This window comes from Cucurbita pepo, chromosome LG08, assembly GCF_002806865.2.
Source record: "Cucurbita pepo subsp. pepo cultivar mu-cu-16 chromosome LG08, ASM280686v2, whole genome shotgun sequence".
Lineage (NCBI taxonomy): Eukaryota > Viridiplantae > Streptophyta > Magnoliopsida > Cucurbitales > Cucurbitaceae > Cucurbita > Cucurbita pepo.
Genome location: NC_036645.1, coordinates 7,436,586 through 7,454,765, shown reverse-complemented (window position 1 = coordinate 7,454,765; position 18,180 = coordinate 7,436,586). Strand labels below are relative to the sequence as shown.

Sequence of the window (18,180 nt, the reverse complement as noted above, 5' to 3'; positions counted from 1 at the left end):
TTATTATACATTCTTTTTTAATTTAATTTAAATTTTTGTTTTTAATAAAATTATATTTTATTTTATAAAACAGTTACTTTTTAAATATTTTAATTAAAATTTACCCCTCAATTTAAATAATAAAATATATAGATATAAAAATAATATTTAAAATTAATAATTAATTTGATTTACTATAAATTAATTCAATTAATAAAAAATCTCAATCAAATTCAAATAAGCTTATAATTCAATCAAAATTATACGAGATTAAAAAGGCCTTATTAATAATAATAATTCTACGATAAAAGAATGTCATTAATTATTTACATGCTGGTTTATTAGCATATTTGTTACTTTTATTGTCGGTGATGTCAGTCTATTTGGTAGGTACGTTGTTCCAGTCGAGACTAAATGAGAAGAGGACAATAAGGACATTCACATGAAGTCGAGTGTACCCAAAAAATAATTGATATTGAGACATAAAGATATCTTTCTGAATGCTCACCAACCAACCTCAAAATCTAAATATTCAAACAAATATCTTACAAATCCTCAAATTAAAAGATTTTTTCATTTTTTTTTTTTTCTTTTTCGGAACAAAAATAATGGAATAGAGATAGCTTACCAAAGCGATGATCAGTAGCATTGGGATTGAGACACGACTGATAAAGGTAACACTTGTTCTGTTTGCACACGAGCATCAGCTATGAAAGAATCATTACTCGAGGGAGAAAACGATCAAAATGACTATAACCGAGATGAATCGAACATAAGTTGGAACATTGGAAACACTTTTTAATATGAACATTCAAATAAAATTCAATTCGAAAAGGGTAAAACCCATCGAGACATAGTTTTTCTTAATGTGTTTTTGTGTATAGAAAAAGTTAGATACAAGATGTCCAGATGGTAAGCTTTTCTCCCAATCTCCCTCCCCTCTCTTTCTTCTTCCTTATTGGGTTTTTTTTTTTTTTTTTTTTTTTTTTCTGTTCTTTTCCAGTTCAGACAACAATCAACAACATGGAATTCTTCAACCCTTTTTGTCTGCAAACGCATCTGTTCCTCAGCATATCACCTCTGGAGAATATATATATATAGTTTCACCTGCTTCATAATTCATCTTCACATCAGACCGAAAATGGAGAAGCTCATATAATCAACAACGTTAGAAAAACCCGTAGTTCCAAGTAAGCTGTCTTAACTAGTTGAGTAATTATAAGTTCTTCGCTTGCCCACCGCTAGCAGGCTTGGGTTTTCCCTTTCAAGTTTTCCTAACGTGTTTGCTAGGGAGAGGTTTCCACACCCTTATTATAAGGAATGATGCTTCGTTCGCCTCTCTAACCGATGTGGGATCTCACACGTGTGATAGAAAACAAGGACACAATTATACAAACTATAGAATAGACCTAGTTCGAGTAAGGTGCCTTCAATGGAGGATTAACATCATGTTTACTATTGGCTAGCTTTCACTTTCACACTTCCCTATGGCTAATGATTCTTAAAGATAATAACTGGAGAACTTTTCCATAATTTTAGGGCGTCCCCATTTTGTGCTCCTTTTGCAGTGGGCTACTACCTTCTGCTTTTCTTTTCTTTTTTACTGCCCTTTTGAATTCTTTTCGGAGTCTTTAGTTCGCTAGCCGATATAGTTCTTTTTGAGCTTTCCCTGTCGGGTTCTCTTAAGGTTTCTAAAACGCAGGTACTAGGGAGAGGTTTCTACACCCTTATAGGGAATGCTTCGTTTCCCTCTCCAACCGAGGTGGGGATCTCACAATCCATACCCCTACAAAGCCTAAAGTCTTCACTGGCACACCATTCGATATCTGGCTCTGATACCATTTATAACTATCCAAGCCCACCGTTAGTGGATATTATCCTCTTTGGACTCTCTTTCGGGCTTCCCCTCAAGATTTTTAAAACGCGTCTGCTAGATAGAGAGGTTTCCACACCAATTATAAAGAATGTCTCGTTCCCCTCTCCAACCGACGTGAGATCTCACAATCCACCCTCTTTCGGGGACCTAGCGTCTTCGCTAGCACTCGTTCTTCTCTCCAATCGATGTGGGATCTCACAATCCACCCTCCCCCCTCGGGTCCCAACGTCCTTGCTGGCACACCGCCCAATGTTGGCTCTGGTACCATTTGTAACTGTCCAAGCCCAACGTTAGTGGATATTATCTTCTTTGGACTCTCTTTGGAGCTTCCCATCAAGATTTTTAAAACGCGTCTGCTAGATAGAGAGGTTTCCACACCCTTATAAAGAATGTTTCGTTCCCATCTCCAACCGATGTGGGATCTCACAATCCACCTCACTTCAAGGGCCCAGCGTCCACACTGACACTCGTTCCTCTCTCCAATCAATGTGAGATCTTACAGTCTAAGAAGTTATTACTAAGTTATTACCCACTAATAGCCCAGAAATACCAACAAATGACCTGAACGAGTATTAATGTCATGACCTCTTAGCTGTCCAAAACTTCATGTGACAATGCATACATGATACAATCTTGCTTCAAGGTTCTTGGTCTAACTATTGTAAATTTGTTTAAGCATGACAAAAAACAAAATGAAACTTTAGCTTCTACTAACCTATATTGACAACGTCAGATAACAAATTATAGTATAAATGTTGAACATCAACTAAATGGAAAACAACAGATGAACATGAATCAATAAGATGTTTAAAGAAACATCTCATTACAAAGAGTTTGAAAATCATCACATTTGAGAACTTTTCTAAGGTGTTCTAGACTGAAGATTTCAAGATCATAAATGAAACTGAATTTTTTTTTGCTCTCTTGGCTAGGTGGTTGCAGCATTGAGTTTGAAAATCATCTCATTACAAAAGTTTTTCTAAGGTGTTCGATGATCATTGCGTTAAAGGAGCTTAAATTGTTTATACGCTTTCTTGATCCAACAGATCCGGTTGTAAAACTTACATCCTAGAAGAACCTTGCCTATAAGGATACCTATCGAAGTCCCTTAGCACGGTTTCTCGAACTCTTGTCATAGTAGTATTGATGTTTGAAATCTTCCAATATATTCTTTCGTTAATCTTAATTCCTTCTTGCTACTTCCACTCCCACACCCCCATTCTCTTTGCCATGTTCGAGAAGGTTAAAAGTCGCTAAGAAGGTTAGGATGGACAGTTGCTCGTGGCAGAATAACGCCATTGACTTGTCTATAGTAGGTGATCTACGGGCTCGGGCAAACAATGGTGGTCTGTCATATAAGACAAGGATAAAAATCACATCCTTTCGAGAAGTCACTTTTCGTTTAGTTTAGCTCCAAATGGGGAATGCCCTACTATGATGAAAGATGGAAGAGGTGATTTTCCAACCACCTCGATTCATTTTAATGAATCCCTTCGATTGTTGATTATCCCATGATATTTTCGTTTTTCTCCCAGATCCGTGTCGCTATCACGACTTTCTTTCTCATGTGAGTTTATGTTTCTTTTTAAACAACAAACTGATAGCAGTGTGTATAAGGTGCACCAAACCAACTGGCATCAGACACCAAAAAGATGCAAAAATTAAGAGGAACTCATATGTATCCAAACTGGCAGGCTAATAAATGGTATAGTGTTTAGTTACTCACCTTAAGAAATAAGATGCTGACGACAGATGCATTTGCCAAAATTAATACGTAATGATTTAACGCTCGGCAGACGTTGCAGCACAAGAAGCTGTAGCACTTTTGTCGTTTAAAGAGTTCTCTGGGCTGCTCTCTCTTCTAACGTGGCCACCCGGCTCATTAGAATCTTGATTTGTAACACCATCATCTCTGGTTTCAAGACGTTGCATCATACGTGATACACTGGCAATTCCTGCATTTACTTCTCTTCGAACTTCGGAACCAAGTTCAGACATGGAAGAGTTGCGTGAGAATAGCCGCTCCTTCCATCCTCTTGTACTCTTCGAAATTGATTCTTTGTACCTTTAGAACCAGAAAGCTCTCAGAACAGCTAATTATAATGTTGTGACTTCATTATGTGTGTAATGTGTGTGAGTTCATATCCATCAAGAATTTAAAACACACATACCTTGTGGACGCTGCATTAAGTCTTGATTTAAGAGATTCAGAAAATGACTGAAATTCAGAAGGCCCAGCTCTATCCAGATTTGAAGATGGAGAATCACTAGTGGAGATTCTGTGAATGAAGAATCACTATTAATAAGTAAATGCTTGCAACAAAGAAGTCATATCAAGATCGTTTGAGACAATTGTATACCGAACGCTAGATGAAGCTCCTCGCCGATTGGTTGAAAAGTTGGATCCAGATGCTGAGCGAGAAATTTGGTCAGTCTGAATGGACTGAAACTGTGCAATGTGCTGTGATGGTTCATCCCCACGAGGTGTCCGTGGGCTAGAGGGGCTAGCCATAGTAATCCCTGCTGGCTCAGTGCCCCCTTCGGAGGCTGAAACATTCTCAGACGGAGGTCCACCGGGATGAGTGGAGAAAACCAAGAAGTGAGGACGTCCATGAGATGACGATTGACTCCTCTGCACTTCTCTTCGACCCATATGGTGTGCCCTCCCCATTGCAGCAGCTGCAGCCAGGTGCTGGATTATTCGCTCTTCAAGCTCGGCATTAGTAACACCCAGTGGTAGCTGCATTAGAAGAAAACATCATCTTCGACAATTCCAATATCTTCAAAACTCGAACAAGTAAAAAGGCAAGAAGAGAAACGAACATGTTGCAACTCAAAATTGCCAATAGCTGGATGATGAAACACAGCAGTATTCCTCACTGGAGTGACCCTTATATTCCTCTCTCGTTCAACCGCCTCCAACAATTCTTGACTGCCAAAACATAAACAAGTAAACAAACGCCATAACATTCAAAACCCACAAAACAGCAGATGCATCACATGGAAGTAAAAAACCGAACCTGGTCGGGTCCTTCAGGCTGATAGATTGCCAACACATAGGACATTGAGAACTTCTCTGGCACCTGCATATCAAACGAGCAATTCAATATCACAAGTATGCCTACGTTGCCAGTCCCAACGGACAATATTATCCACAATCACAGGTAACAGAACAATCAGATTAAGTCACTTCTCAAGAACACAAGAACAAAGTTCCAAATGCATCACACATTAACTCACAATACATCTAACAAAAGATTCCCAAATCCATGAAACAAGAACGATTGTAACTCGGATAAACAGAACAACCAAACTCAACAGGAGTTGCTAGCCAGGTGCATATGATAAACAGTAACAATTTAGAAGAGAGCAACACTTATATCATACCACTCAAGGATGCATTGGAGGTGAAACTCATGCTTGCAAGCAGTAACCTACAAGACAAAAATCATAAGTAATGGAATGTTCATGTTCATATTCATACAATCACTGTGGAAATAAGTGAGCATTTTCACTCTTTTTTCCCCACTTTTTGCATCAAGAAAAAAGGAAGGAAGGTACAATCAATAAAGATATAAATGACTCAATCATTGTACCGTAGAAGGATCACTTTCACAAAAATCCTCAAGGCATATGCTGCAAGCATCATCACAAGCTTCTTGAATTCCCCCTTCCACAAACGCAGCAGCCGATGTCAAACGATTCTCAGAATCCTTCTCTTCCTCCATCTCCAAAACCTAAAACTCATCAACACCACAATCAATTTAACCCTAATTTACACAAGAACACACAATCCAAATCCGATCAAATCCGATCAAATCCATCACGATTCACGACTTCTCCTTGATCAAATAACATAAATCCGATTTCACCAACTAGAACAAGACTCGATTTCTATGAATGTCTCGATGAAATTTTGAAATTAAAAAGCGGGAAAAGATTAAAGATCATCGCATCGCATCACATCACATCAGAGAATCGTGCATAATAACTTATGGGTTTACCTCGATTAAACAATTGGGAAATTCCCAGAAGATGGGTTGAAGAAATTCAACGAAAAAAACCCATAAAACGTATCGGATCGAGCTTCAGAAATTCCCCTGTTCCAGAGAAAATCAATCTCTGCTAGGGAAACATATCACCAAATCTTAATAACCCCAGAATCCACCAAGGAAGAAAGAAGAAAAATGATAATCGGAGAGAAAAAAAAGGATAAAAGCAAGGCACAAGACAAATGCCCCTTCACCTTTAATAATGGGTATTGATTGTTATTGCTTTAACCTCTATTCCCTTTCTCTCTCTCTTGTTTTTGTTTTACTTTTTTTTTTNATTTTTTTTTTTTTTTTTTTTTTTTTTTTTTTTTTTCTTTCTTCCATTAAAGATCTTTTTGTGTGTTGGAAAACAAACCCACCAACAAAGCATTAGAGAGAACCTCAAAAGTCTCATCCTTCACACCCACTTCCATAATTGATTACAATTATCCAATCCCAAAATCAAAAACCTCAAAACAACCCTAATTCTACAGATTAACACAATAAAAATATAATCTTTATTATAAATATTTGAAATAAAGTTTACATATTTAGAGTGATTGATTTTTATAGATTAAAATAATTGATTTGGTATATATAAAAAATAATTTTGATTATATTAAAATTTATGTGGATTTTTTTTATTTTGTTTTACCATATATAAAATTATGTTTGATGAATATAATTAAATGTCATTAATATAATATCAAAACAAAAATAGCAAGTGATTTAATTTTGAATTTTAATATATTAAATAGATACTCATCAATAAAATAATTATTTACCTGTAAATTTAATACATTTTATATCACTGCTTTTATAAATTATTTTATTGAAAAATAAAATAAAAATAAAAATAATGTAATTTATAATTTACTCTTTGTCATTTGAAATATCAATCAAATAATTTAAATAATTATTGCATATTTTTAAACGCTATGTTTTGACAAAATGAATAAAAAATAAATAAAAACTAGGCATAAATGCTTAAGGAAAAAATAGAAGAAAATAAATTAATTAAACAAAAAGTGCTATTTTTATTTATTTATTTCATTTTAAAATTTTATATTTTAGGTGTTCAAAAAAATTTAAATCCGTGGAGTTTGAAATTGGGTTCAAATAAATTAAAATTTTATGAATTGAATTATTTAAACTAAATTAATCCAATTTTATAATTAGTTTTTTTTATTTATGATAAATTATATATAAATATATTTATTTTACTTTTATTTAATTTTATAAATTATTTTTTTATTTTTTATTCTCTTTTGAAAATTAGTTTTAGATGTCATTTTTCAATGTATATTTAATTTAAGTTATAAATCTTAATTAAAAGTGTGCTTTACCGACTAACATCTTACTTAAATTAATAAATTATGTTTATAGTTTTTCAAATTATTTTAAAATTAATTATTAGTTGTTGAATATCATTATTTTATATTTCTTTTAAGAATCTTTAATTAATATATAACAAAAAAAAATCTATTATAATATAATATTCCTTTTTTATTTATTTGTAAATATATTGTATAATATATATATATATATATATATAGATTTATTTATTTATTGTCATATCAATTATTGTCACGTAATGTCATGTCCATAAAATCATGTGAATGAGTACAATTCAACATTTATAGACAATCCTAGAATCATATCTTTATGTACTATAAAAGATGCAACTAGTTGTCACTTCTTCTATCTTAATGGTTTGGAAGCTATATACAGTTTATATGAAGGAATCGGATGATTATTCTATTATTTTATTTATTTCCTTCCTTGGTGTAGCTAGACCATCTTGGACTTGAACTAGAGACCTCATACTTCCTTGGTGTAGCTAGACCATCTTGGACTTGAACCAGAGACCTCATTGTGAGTAAATCATCGTTCCCGCTCCGACCTTCCTTGGTGTAGCTAGACCATCTTGGACTTGAACCAGAGACCTCATTGTGAGTAAATCATCGTTCCCACTCCTTTTCGGAGCGATTCATCATTCCCAAATGTAGCACACAACTCCTCGTAATTATGCGCTATCCAAGTGTGTTTGTTTCCCCTTTCTTCCTTACCATGGCAAGTCTTTGTGAGATAATTGAGATGAGAAGAAAATAAAGAAGGTGGTAACCTACTAGGTTAAGGATGCTACGAGAGCCCTTACGGAGTATTTTTATACTCACCAATTCCTACATTTTTTTACCGGTGAGTGATGCTACTCGTCGAGGTGGTAGAGTGCATGGGAGCTACGTTGTCACATAGAGGTGTCAACCCGATGGATCGTTTAGTATGTATTTTACAGAACCTATTTTGTAATATTTTCGTTTATGATTTTGACTTTAATTCGCGTGAACATTTACCGTGTTTATTGTTATTTTGTCTTTTTAGTCACGTTCCAAAATGAGAATTAAACGGCTTACCTTAAATGTCTCTAAAAACCTAGTAGACTTCCACAGTAAAGACAACCAAGAAAGTCTATCTCAGGCCCAATAGTAGTGTGATAGTATCACCAAAGTCTACACCTCATATATAGAAAGTCTATCTCAGGCCCAATAGTAGTGTGATAGTATCACCAAAGTCTACACCTCATATATCATTGATTACGCCCTTAACGCTAGCAACGTCCTAACAAGTGATAATAGTTCAGGTATCGTTGAGTAAGGCCTAAGGTAGATAGTGTAGCACGTCGAGGCTACCATCGAGTAAGGCCTAAGGTGGATAGTGTAGCGCGTCGAGGCTACCATCGAGTTTGGCCTAACGTGGATAGTGTAGCGCGTCGAGGCTACCATCGAGTTTGGCCTAACGTGGATAGTGTAGCGCGTCGAGGCTACCATCGAGTTAGGCCTAACGTGGGATAGTGTAGCGCGTCGAGGCTACCATCGAGTTAGGCCTAACGTGGGATAGTGTAGCGCGTCGAGGCTACCATCGAGTTAGGCCTAACGTGGGATAGTGTAGCGCGTCGAGGCTACCATCGAGTTAGGCCTAACGTGGGATAGTGTAGCGCGTCGAGGCTACCATCGAGTTAGGCCTAACGTGGGATAGTGTAGCGCGTCGAGGCTACCATCGAGTTAGGCCTAACGTGGGATAGTGTAGCGCGTCGAGGCTACCATCGAGTTAGGCCTAACGTGGGATAGTGTAGCGCGTCGAGGCTACCATCGAGTTAGGCCTAACGTGGGATAGTGTAGCACGTCGAGGCTACCATCGAGTTAGGCCTAACGTGGGATAGTGTAGCACGTCGAGGCTACCATCGAGTTAGGCCTAACGTGGGATAGTGTAGCACGTCAAGGCTACCATCGAGTTAGGCCTAACGTGGGATAGTGTAGCACGTCGAGGCTACAATAATCAGTTTTTTAAGCATCAATTATAAGTTAAACCTAAAAAGAATCCAAATCTTAGTCAAATTTATATCACCATATATATAAAAACATGCTTGCTTATTTACTCTCTTTCTTTTTAGATACACGAGAATTAAGATGAAACGAGGAAGTACAAGATCTGGAGAAATTAAACACATCAAATTCAAACACACACAGAACTCAGAGAGATGATCGCGAAATTTTCCTCTCTTCCGGGAAAATTTGCAGAGATATGGATGAACAATCGCTATGAAAATGGTAATTTTCATATAGAATCTGTAATTTGATCTCTCTGAGAGGGGCTTCTCCAGAAACCAGTACCATAAAAAGTCTCCCACATCTCTGTTTCCAGTTCCATAACTTTCCTTTCCGTTTCGTCCGATTTTTTACCTTTCAGTTCCGATGCGTTCATCGTTTTTCCGCCGGTAAGAATCTGAAGATCCGCCTCGTCGTAACTGCAGGCAGAGCACCGCCCGCGCCTCGCCGGAAGAGTTCCCTTCCTTAGACTATGCCGGCGCCTCGTCCTTAAAGCGCGTCGGCAGAGCCCGGCCGGAACCTTGTAAATGGCGAGGACGAGGAAGTGGAGGACAAAGCAAGGACAACAACAGCACACAGCAGCGCACTCGGCAGTTGTGCCGCCAGCAACCTCCGCGAACCGGAGGCTGCCAGGTATGGATTTGCTCCGTAACAGTGGTTGCTCACGTTTCGACAATGGCGGACGGAACATAACCTTATTCGACATTGCCGATTATTCCGCTAGGTTTAGCCACAAATATCGTTGATATTAATCGAAACCTCCTTTCTATCTTCCTCCTGTTTTTCTCGACGGAAAATCACCAAGAAAAATCAGAAATCGAAAAAGAAAATCGCTAACTCCTGTCACAGAATCTCGACTTCCTCCATCAGAAACATTCTCTGTGGGAGAAGGAATCGAGCAGATCACACCAAAAAAATAAACAAACAAATAAATAAATAAATAAAAACAGAAAACAAAGCAAACGATATAATCAAATCTCCAATCCCTCCTCCCACAAAGAATGTTTCCTAAATCTAATCAGAGAAGAAGAGCACAAGCAGCCATGCGAGAAGAATGAGAAACAGGCGAGGAAGCGGAGAGTGGAGTTGCCGGTGAACAGCAATCCAGGCCCGAAGGAGAAGAGGCAGAGGAGGCGGAATAAGAACAGGTGGGACGGCGAAGATCGCGGCGGCGAAAGCTGAAATTGGAAGAAGACCGGAGTACGGAGAGAATGAGAGATGGGGAATTGTTTTGGGGTCTGGTTGAGAATCAAATGCGATCCTATAAATGAGGAAGCAGAGACAGAAATGGGGAATTTCTGTTGAGAAGGAGAGAAAAAAATTGGTTTTAATCAATTTTTAAAAATTTAAATATATTAATTTTTTTACACATTAACATTTTTTTTTTTATTAATTTTATTTTAGAGGTTAGAGTTTGAATTTATCGTTATTATAAAAAAAAAAGAAAAAATTAAAGATTTAAATTTTCACACTAAAAAACAAATTTGGTATAATTAAAAATGGTTAATTTAAAACAAACTCCCTAACTAAATTGAAGAAAGTCAAAAGAATATTAAAATTTTAAATATTAATTAATTTAATTTTAAATTGTAATATGATTCCAATTTGACTTTTAATGTATTTATTACTTTATCCATTGCCATAAGCAAAGGTTTTGGGATGTTTTAAAATTTTATTTTTTAAATATTTAATTAAGATTTACTTTCATTTTTTATCTGAAAAATTACCCTCTCAATTGTTAAAAATATTTTAAAAATTAAATAAATGTATATTATATTTAAATTTAAAAATTGAGATCGATTCAACTCAAGTTAATTTTAGGGAAATTCATGAAATAACATAATCAATAAAGTTCTCGTTTATTTAATGGGGTTGGGTTGATTGATTTTTTAAACCATTTCTATGCACACGTTGTACATTGACTTCTAATATACGACTTCGAATACTCATTAATATCGTGTAAATTAGGAACTTATCAGATGACACGAAACTAAAAGTTAAAAGAGTTGTCGTTCGAAACTCTAAAAACAAATGTATGTGTTAGGTGAAATAATTTTAATAAAATGAAAAACGAATAAAAATATAGAGGTGTTTTATTGGTCAATATATAACGAAAACCTATTATCATATATTAAATATGTTAATAATGTTTGGTATCCCAATTTTTAAACAAATTTCAACTCATTTTTATGATATCGCTTTAAAATATTTTAATTTTTTTAATTTATTAATTAGAGTGGTCCTTTTTTTTAAGTTCATCCATCATTGTCGATAATCCTTTTGTTGATCTTATAATATTAAATGTAATTCTTTTTTTTTTTTCTTGAACGGGAAATACAATCATACTGCTACCAATCATTTAAGGAAGAATTATAACTTACAGTACGGTTCAAAAAAGATCATAGCTCAACCGATGAAGCTGTTAATAGTCATTTCTAGAAAGACAATAAATTCAAGCTCATTGTTAGACATAGTTACGAATATTTAAGATTATATTATAGACCAAGGAATATATTTAATGAAATTTTGAGCCTATGCAGAGGCTAAATCATATAAATATTTCAGAACTACATTCAGAGTAAGCTATTGCTACTGAGAAAGCGAACGGTTAACGTGGACATTCAAGACTTAGCCGAGCATTAGCGAAGTGCTGTAGTAGCGTTGAAACCCTATGAGAATATTAACCTTAAAGAAAAATCAACATGATAATGACTTGAAATGACGTGACGGCGACTGGAACACTTCTATAGATAAAGTATGAAAGAACGAGACGTTATCACAAACAACCTGTTCAACACCATATCTCATTTTTATCGTAAAGAACCCTTCAAGGTAATCATGATATTAAACTTATTCATAAAGATGTCAAACCATCAAATTACATTTATTTTTGATAAGAAGCAGAAGCATTAGAAGCATTGCCTTAGTTGTGGAGTTAAAAAGATTTGGATTGAAAGAAAAGAGCCATCTAAAGCAGCCAGGTTGAACTAAGCTCTGCTTTTGATCCTTCCAGCCAAGTCTGATGGACGTGTAACCAAGCTAACTCATTGCCACCATTTGAATCCTAAATTTTACAGAAGCTCACAATCTCAGTGAAGCATACAAGAAAGACAGCAAAATCAGCTTTTCAGTTGATTATTTACCTTTGAACTTAGTATGGCAGTTGTCCAGCTGCATAGTCGCTCCTCGCCTGTAAAGTTTCGACAAGTCAGCCAATGGTTGCAGGTAATCGAGAAAATATACAGACACACAAGTCTATGAACGACACTGTATCAACCCAAACCCACCACTAGTAGATATTGTCCTCTTTGGGTTTTTCCTTTCAAGTTTCCCCTCAAGGTTTTTAAAACGTGTTTGCTAGGGAGAGGTTTCCACACCCTAATAAAGAATGTTCCGTTCCTCTTTTCAACCGATGTGAGATCTCAGAATCCACCCCCTTCAGGACACAGCGTCCTCGCTAGCACACCGTCTAGTGTCTAGCTCTGATACCATTTGTAATAGCTCAAACCCACCACTAGTAGATATTGTCCTCTTTGGGCTTTCCCTTTCATGTTTCCCCTCAAGGTTTGGAGAGGTTTTCACATTCTTATAAAGAATATTTCGTTCCTCTCTCCAACCGATGTGAGATCTCACAATCTACCCCTTTGAGACCCAACGTCCTCGCTGTCACACCGTCCGATGTCTGGCTCTGATACCATTTGTAATAGCCCAAACCCACGACTAGCAAATATTGTTCTCTTGGACTTTACCTTTCGGGCTTCACCTCAAGGTTTTTAAAACAGGTTTCACACCCTTATAAAAAATGTTTCATTCTCCTCCCTAACCAATGTGGAATCTCACAACACTTGATTATCGATCTGTAAACTTGATACTTTTACTATTTGGGTCATGAGTTCACTTAGGAAATTTAGTATTCTAGAGATTTTTTAATATCAAATGACCTGATTAATGCAATGAAAATAAGATAAATCTAAAACGGATAGTGGAGAGAAGATAAGGAAACCAAGAGGTAAGCAGTCAAACCAGATAATTCCCATTTCTCAAACTTCACGAGCCACGAGTCCGAGCCGATCTTCGTGGGCAGCACTCGATCAACCCATACTCGATACTGTTTTCCTCGAGAATCTCCATAGTGCTTTCGTATTGAATTCAAGCTGTCTGAGAGAGATTGCTCGAGACCAGAAGGATGAACAAAAACACCAGATGGATTCTGAGAGAGAAAAAAAGGGATCAAAGTAATAAAAAAAGAGTCTCGAACCAGTCCGAATTCGACACAATTCAGGTCAAGAAAATAATGAGCAGATTCAGCATACAAGAACAGCAGACCAGAAGAGATGCTGATATTAAATTACATGAGCAAGAACGAAGTAAAGACAATGTTGTCACGAAATGAGAATGAAAAGATCAAAGAGATAGACATACAAAGGCTATTTTCAAGTGATCCAAGCAAGATTCCTCAACTTCTGCACGCCTCCATTTCTCGTAAAACAAGTAAAACTTCACGATTTCATGACCAATGCTTTCAGGTTCCAGATTAGAGTTCAAGAAGTCCTTGACATCTCTAAGAGAAGTACTTGGACCGAGGTTAAAATGACCAATAGCTTCTATAATTCCAGCAGCACATCTCTCTGAAGCATGAATAATCTTGCTGTTGTCCTTGGCATTTTCAGCATGCCATTGCAACAATTCCTCCTGGGCATTACTAACCTACATAATGCATAATATTTCATAGGTGGAAAAAAGAAATAGAATTGTCTATGATGTTAACAAATCGTAATGCAGATGAACTACCATGACACCAAATACGTCTGGAATGCTAAATAGCTCGGCATCGTTCCCCGAGTCACCACAAACAAGAGTATTAGTTGGTAGTTTCCCGATCGACTTGAATTTTTTGTGGAGGTAAGCAAGAGCTTGTCCTTTTCCAGCACCTTGTGGTAATATATCCAAATCTATCCCTCCACTGTAGATTATTTTTACATCCAACTGATAATAAGCACAAAAAAAAGTAGCTTCATGGTTAAAATTCCTTCTAGACCCAATGGTTGGTACACGAGCTTAAATGATAGACGCTGTGATACGACTCAGTCAACGGATAAAAAGTTGTACATGAAACCTTACCCCGCGTCTCTCCATAGACTCAGAAAGAGCCTTGGTAACAGCCTGAGCCTTATCTTTCTGAATATAGAAGCTAACCTTGTGCGGTCGTTGTTCTGACTCGGCCTACATGAACCCAAAATGGTCAGTCTTTTACATGACTTATACCTTACTGCAATGTTCTTTATTCAACCTCAAAAGTGTAAACAGTACCTGAGGAGTAAGTTCAGAAAACTTGCTGGCTTCCTCAATGACTATGTTCTTATCCCACTTTTGATTTAAAACATCAACCCAACCTTCATCAGGCACCATTGAGTGGCCATAGGTTATCTCAGTTCCCACAGACATTATGGTAATGTCAGGAGTTAACATAGGTTTCTCTTTCCTTAGCTCTTTGTACAGAGTGGGGGATCTTCCAGTTGAGAAAACAAGCAGAGAATCGTGACGGTAATTGGCTTCCCATAATGCATTAAACCTCAACAGAGAAAAGTTCTCTGAATCGTGATGATCGACCTAAAATGAAACCGTTCAACAGATTAGATTGCTGCCAGAAGGAATTGGAGTTATAAAATAATAAACGATATATTAAAGATCTAACCATGGTATGATCGAGATCTGAAACTATCATGAGACGCGCTGAAACACTAAGCCTGTCCATGATTGCAATCCTCGGGCCGATACTGTAGTTGAGACAATCTAGAATACAACTCAAAAGGTCAATCAAATTTTAATAGCAGGAGTATAATTAAAGATGAAAAATATACTCATGTTCAACTCAGGAGATGTGAGAAATGGATCAAAGTTTTATTCAGATGAATGAATTCTTTATAGCTTCATATTGAGCATTTGCATGAGCATTCAGAAGTTGTCAACTTCTTTCTGTTTATAAGTATAACATTACTTGACATTTTACATAGCCATGTAACAACTCAAGCCCAACGCTAGCTGATATTGTCCTCTTTGGGCTTTCCCTTTCGGACTTTCTCTCAAGGTTTTAAAACGCGTCTACTAGGAAAAGGCTTCCACACCCTTATAGGGAATGCTTCGTTCCCCTCTTCAACCAATGTGAGATCTCACACTCCACTCCATTGGTGGTCTAGCGTCCTCATTGACACACCGCCCAATGTCTGGCTTTGATATCATTTGTAACAGCTCAAGCCCACCGCTAGCAGATATTGTTCTCTGTGGATTTTTCCTTTCAGGCTTCCCCTCAAGGTTTTAAAACGCGTCTACTAGGAAGAGGTTTCCACACCCTTATAAGGAATGCTTCGTTCCCCTCTCCAACCAATGTGAGATCTCACAATCCACTCCATTGGGGGTCCAGCGTCCTCATTGGCACACCGCCCAGTGTCTAGTTTTGATATCATTTGTAACAGCTCAAGCCCACTGCTAGCAGATATTGTTCTCTTTGGGCTTTTCCTTTCGAGCTTCCCCTCAAGGTTTTAAAATGCATCTACTAGGAAGAAGTTTCCACACCCTTATAAAGAATGCTTCGTTCCCCTCTCCAACCAACGCGGGATCTCACACATGAGGTATAGATACATGTTTTCCTTTATTTATTTTTTCAAATACAAAGAGAGGAGGAAAGCCAGAGATTACATAAAGTATTCAAATTAGGCAAAAAGAATGTTTATACAATAATTATTGAACGGAGGAGAAAGTCAACACCATGAGATCCAAAAAGGATAAAGATTCTATAAACCAATAAGAAGAGTTTTCTTTCTCGTTGATGATTCAATTGTTCCTTTGGAGCCAAAGGGTAAAAAAAAGTCTAACAAAGTGAAGCTAAAGAATCTTCTTCGTCTTTCGGACGGGAAGCCCGACCACTATTAACAAAAAGATCAAGGTAAAGTCGAAAGCAACTTCAGAAACTTCAGCAAAGGAGCAGTTGAGAAAGAGGTGGTCAGGGGTACATCGCATCGCCAAGGCGAAATCACATGAAGGGAGTTGCTTTCGAATCACGTCATGGGCGTTTAAACTCTTGGTGAATAAGCTCCCAAATGCTTAGATACATTCACAAGAAAGGATTTCTTGTCTCAAAAAGGAAAGTTTTAGGCTTAGAAATATCCAAACGATTAACATCCAAGCTTCAAACCATTAGCGTTGTGCATTGAGTCCTCTATTCCCAGAAACTTCCCCCAAAGTTCATGCAGAATCAAAGCAGCCTCTAAACTTAAGTTTCTAAGATTCAATCCCAGAAAACACAAATTTCACATAACATTTACTTGATCAATCAAATCTTAATCTACCAACTAAAATAATCCATCATCTACTCAAAGAAGGCCACAGGATTGATTCATATGATGAACAGAAGCAAGTTTAACAATCAAAACGATAGGGTAAGCTAGCCAAACAGTAAAGTAATCGAGCTGTAATGGCCAAATTTAACAATCGAAACTAGTTGAAAACCTCCAACCCAAAGGAACAATGGCATCAACTAAAACAATCTAAAGAACAATCGCAACAACGAAATCCCTAATCATTTTCTTCGATTCCGAAATTTTCCCAGTAACCAAACAATCGATGAAGATCGCACCAATCGCGACAACTCAAAACGAGAAGGAAAAACAAAATAACAAAACACTTACCCCAGCACTGTCGATCACCCCACCTGAGAATAAGCCGCACCCACCAAGAATTGACGCTGAAACATCAAGAAAAGGGCATGATCAAATCAAAATGTCTCCGGATTCACAGAAACTAGAAACCGGGTGTGATTTGTAATGATGTGGATGGATGAGGAAGTAGTGGGTCTCGATTAGAACATGAATCGGAAATGATAGAAACAGAAAAATACCTGTGAAATTGGGAGGTGATAGATTGGAGGAATCAGTGGAGACGAGTGATGATAAGAATCGGATCCAAATTCGTTGGCGCTTCTTTTGAGATGGTGATGGGAATATTCTCACTGAAAATTTTGAAGAAATATGAAATTTATTTTCGAATGTTGCCCAAAATTAATGGTTTTAAAAACCAGTTTTGGAAGTTGGACGGTGTCGGAGTAAATGGATGTTAGGCAGTGGGCCTCCCATACCGATGAAGAAAATTTCTTGTGAAATTATAAAAATTAATATGAATTTATGAATTTATATATATATATATATATATATATATTATTCTACTGACTCAATCCAATATCTCAATCGATCGTCATAGATGAGTAGTAGCAAGTGTTTTCGATGATCTATTAATGGTTGAGGTGTGCCGGCAATGAAGGGTTATGGCGAGAGGGAGGAACTTTTTTTTTTTTTTTTTTTTTTTGGTCGTCGGAGGACCTCCTAACTACCCATGTCAAGATTCGGCCTCGACATTTACCTACGACATGGTAACGTTACTTACTCATTACTTCTTAGAGTAAAGACTACCCTACAAACCAACTCGAGACCTTCTAGTATGATTTGTTCTCACTTACGTGCATTTAAAAAAATAAATCAAGAAGTCACCCACCAAAATACAATTGCTCGAAGCAAAGTAAGCTTAACTTAACTGTAGAATTTCTATGATCGAGTCACCGAACAGGAATGTGTACCTTGTTAGTATAGATAATGAATTTTAATTCTTTGAATAATTTCTTAATCATACCGAACGACAACCTATTAAACTAAACGTAAAGGGTCTTGTCACGTTGCATGTGACTCATCAAGCAATAAAGTGAGCAACTTTCTTTTTGGATAAAGGCCAAGTTGTACCTAAATGTTATTTCGTTTTTGAACAAGTGCCTAATTAAAGACCAATTTGAGTAGACACCGATGTTGTCCAAACCGTGAGTGTTTAATGTTAATGAAAAAAAAAATACGTCTAAATTATGAGT

General features: G+C 36.7%; 3 protein-coding genes across 5 annotated transcripts; all 3 read right to left on the bottom strand.

The window, feature by feature from the left end:
- Nucleotides 1-764: 764 nt before the first annotated feature.
- On the bottom strand, nucleotides 765-6,134 carry LOC111800091 (E3 ubiquitin-protein ligase RHF2A-like). 3 transcript variants are annotated; one of them, XR_002815964.1, is made up of 9 exons: nucleotides 5,860-6,134; nucleotides 5,452-5,592; nucleotides 5,243-5,289; nucleotides 4,876-4,938; nucleotides 4,679-4,787; nucleotides 4,216-4,595; nucleotides 4,027-4,134; nucleotides 3,582-3,920; nucleotides 765-1,089 (listed from the first exon to the last, which is right to left on the bottom strand). XR_002815964.1 is itself a non-coding variant. In XM_023683673.1 (8 exons), the coding sequence occupies exons 2-8, from the start codon at nucleotides 5,581-5,583 to the stop codon at nucleotides 3,638-3,640; spliced, it is 1,122 nt and encodes a 373-aa protein (XP_023539441.1). In that variant the 5' UTR covers nucleotides 5,584-5,592; nucleotides 5,860-6,134; the 3' UTR covers nucleotides 3,441-3,637. The 3 variants fall into 3 exon arrangements, 1 of the variants encoding a protein (XP_023539441.1); XR_002815963.1 differs by having other exon boundaries at nucleotides 765-1,086; nucleotides 5,860-6,133; XM_023683673.1 differs by lacking the exon at nucleotides 765-1,089 and having other exon boundaries at nucleotides 3,441-3,920.
- A 3,367-nt stretch (nucleotides 6,135-9,501) lies between these two features.
- Nucleotides 9,502-9,978, bottom strand: LOC111800159. Its single transcript, XM_023683748.1, has one exon. The coding sequence runs from the start codon at nucleotides 9,976-9,978 to the stop codon at nucleotides 9,502-9,504; it is 477 nt and encodes a 158-aa protein (XP_023539516.1).
- A 2,075-nt stretch (nucleotides 9,979-12,053) lies between these two features.
- Nucleotides 12,054-17,393, bottom strand: LOC111800682 (sucrose-phosphatase 1). The gene is made up of 10 exons (XM_023684488.1): nucleotides 17,167-17,393; nucleotides 16,958-17,013; nucleotides 14,968-15,065; nucleotides 14,583-14,882; nucleotides 14,394-14,495; nucleotides 14,064-14,258; nucleotides 13,695-13,979; nucleotides 13,296-13,482; nucleotides 12,416-12,462; nucleotides 12,054-12,336 (listed from the first exon to the last, which is right to left on the bottom strand). Exons 3-10 carry the CDS (start codon nucleotides 15,025-15,027, stop codon nucleotides 12,241-12,243), a joined length of 1,272 nt encoding a protein of 423 aa, XP_023540256.1. The 5' UTR covers nucleotides 15,028-15,065; nucleotides 16,958-17,013; nucleotides 17,167-17,393; the 3' UTR covers nucleotides 12,054-12,240.
- Between the last annotated feature and the right edge of the window lie 787 nt (nucleotides 17,394-18,180).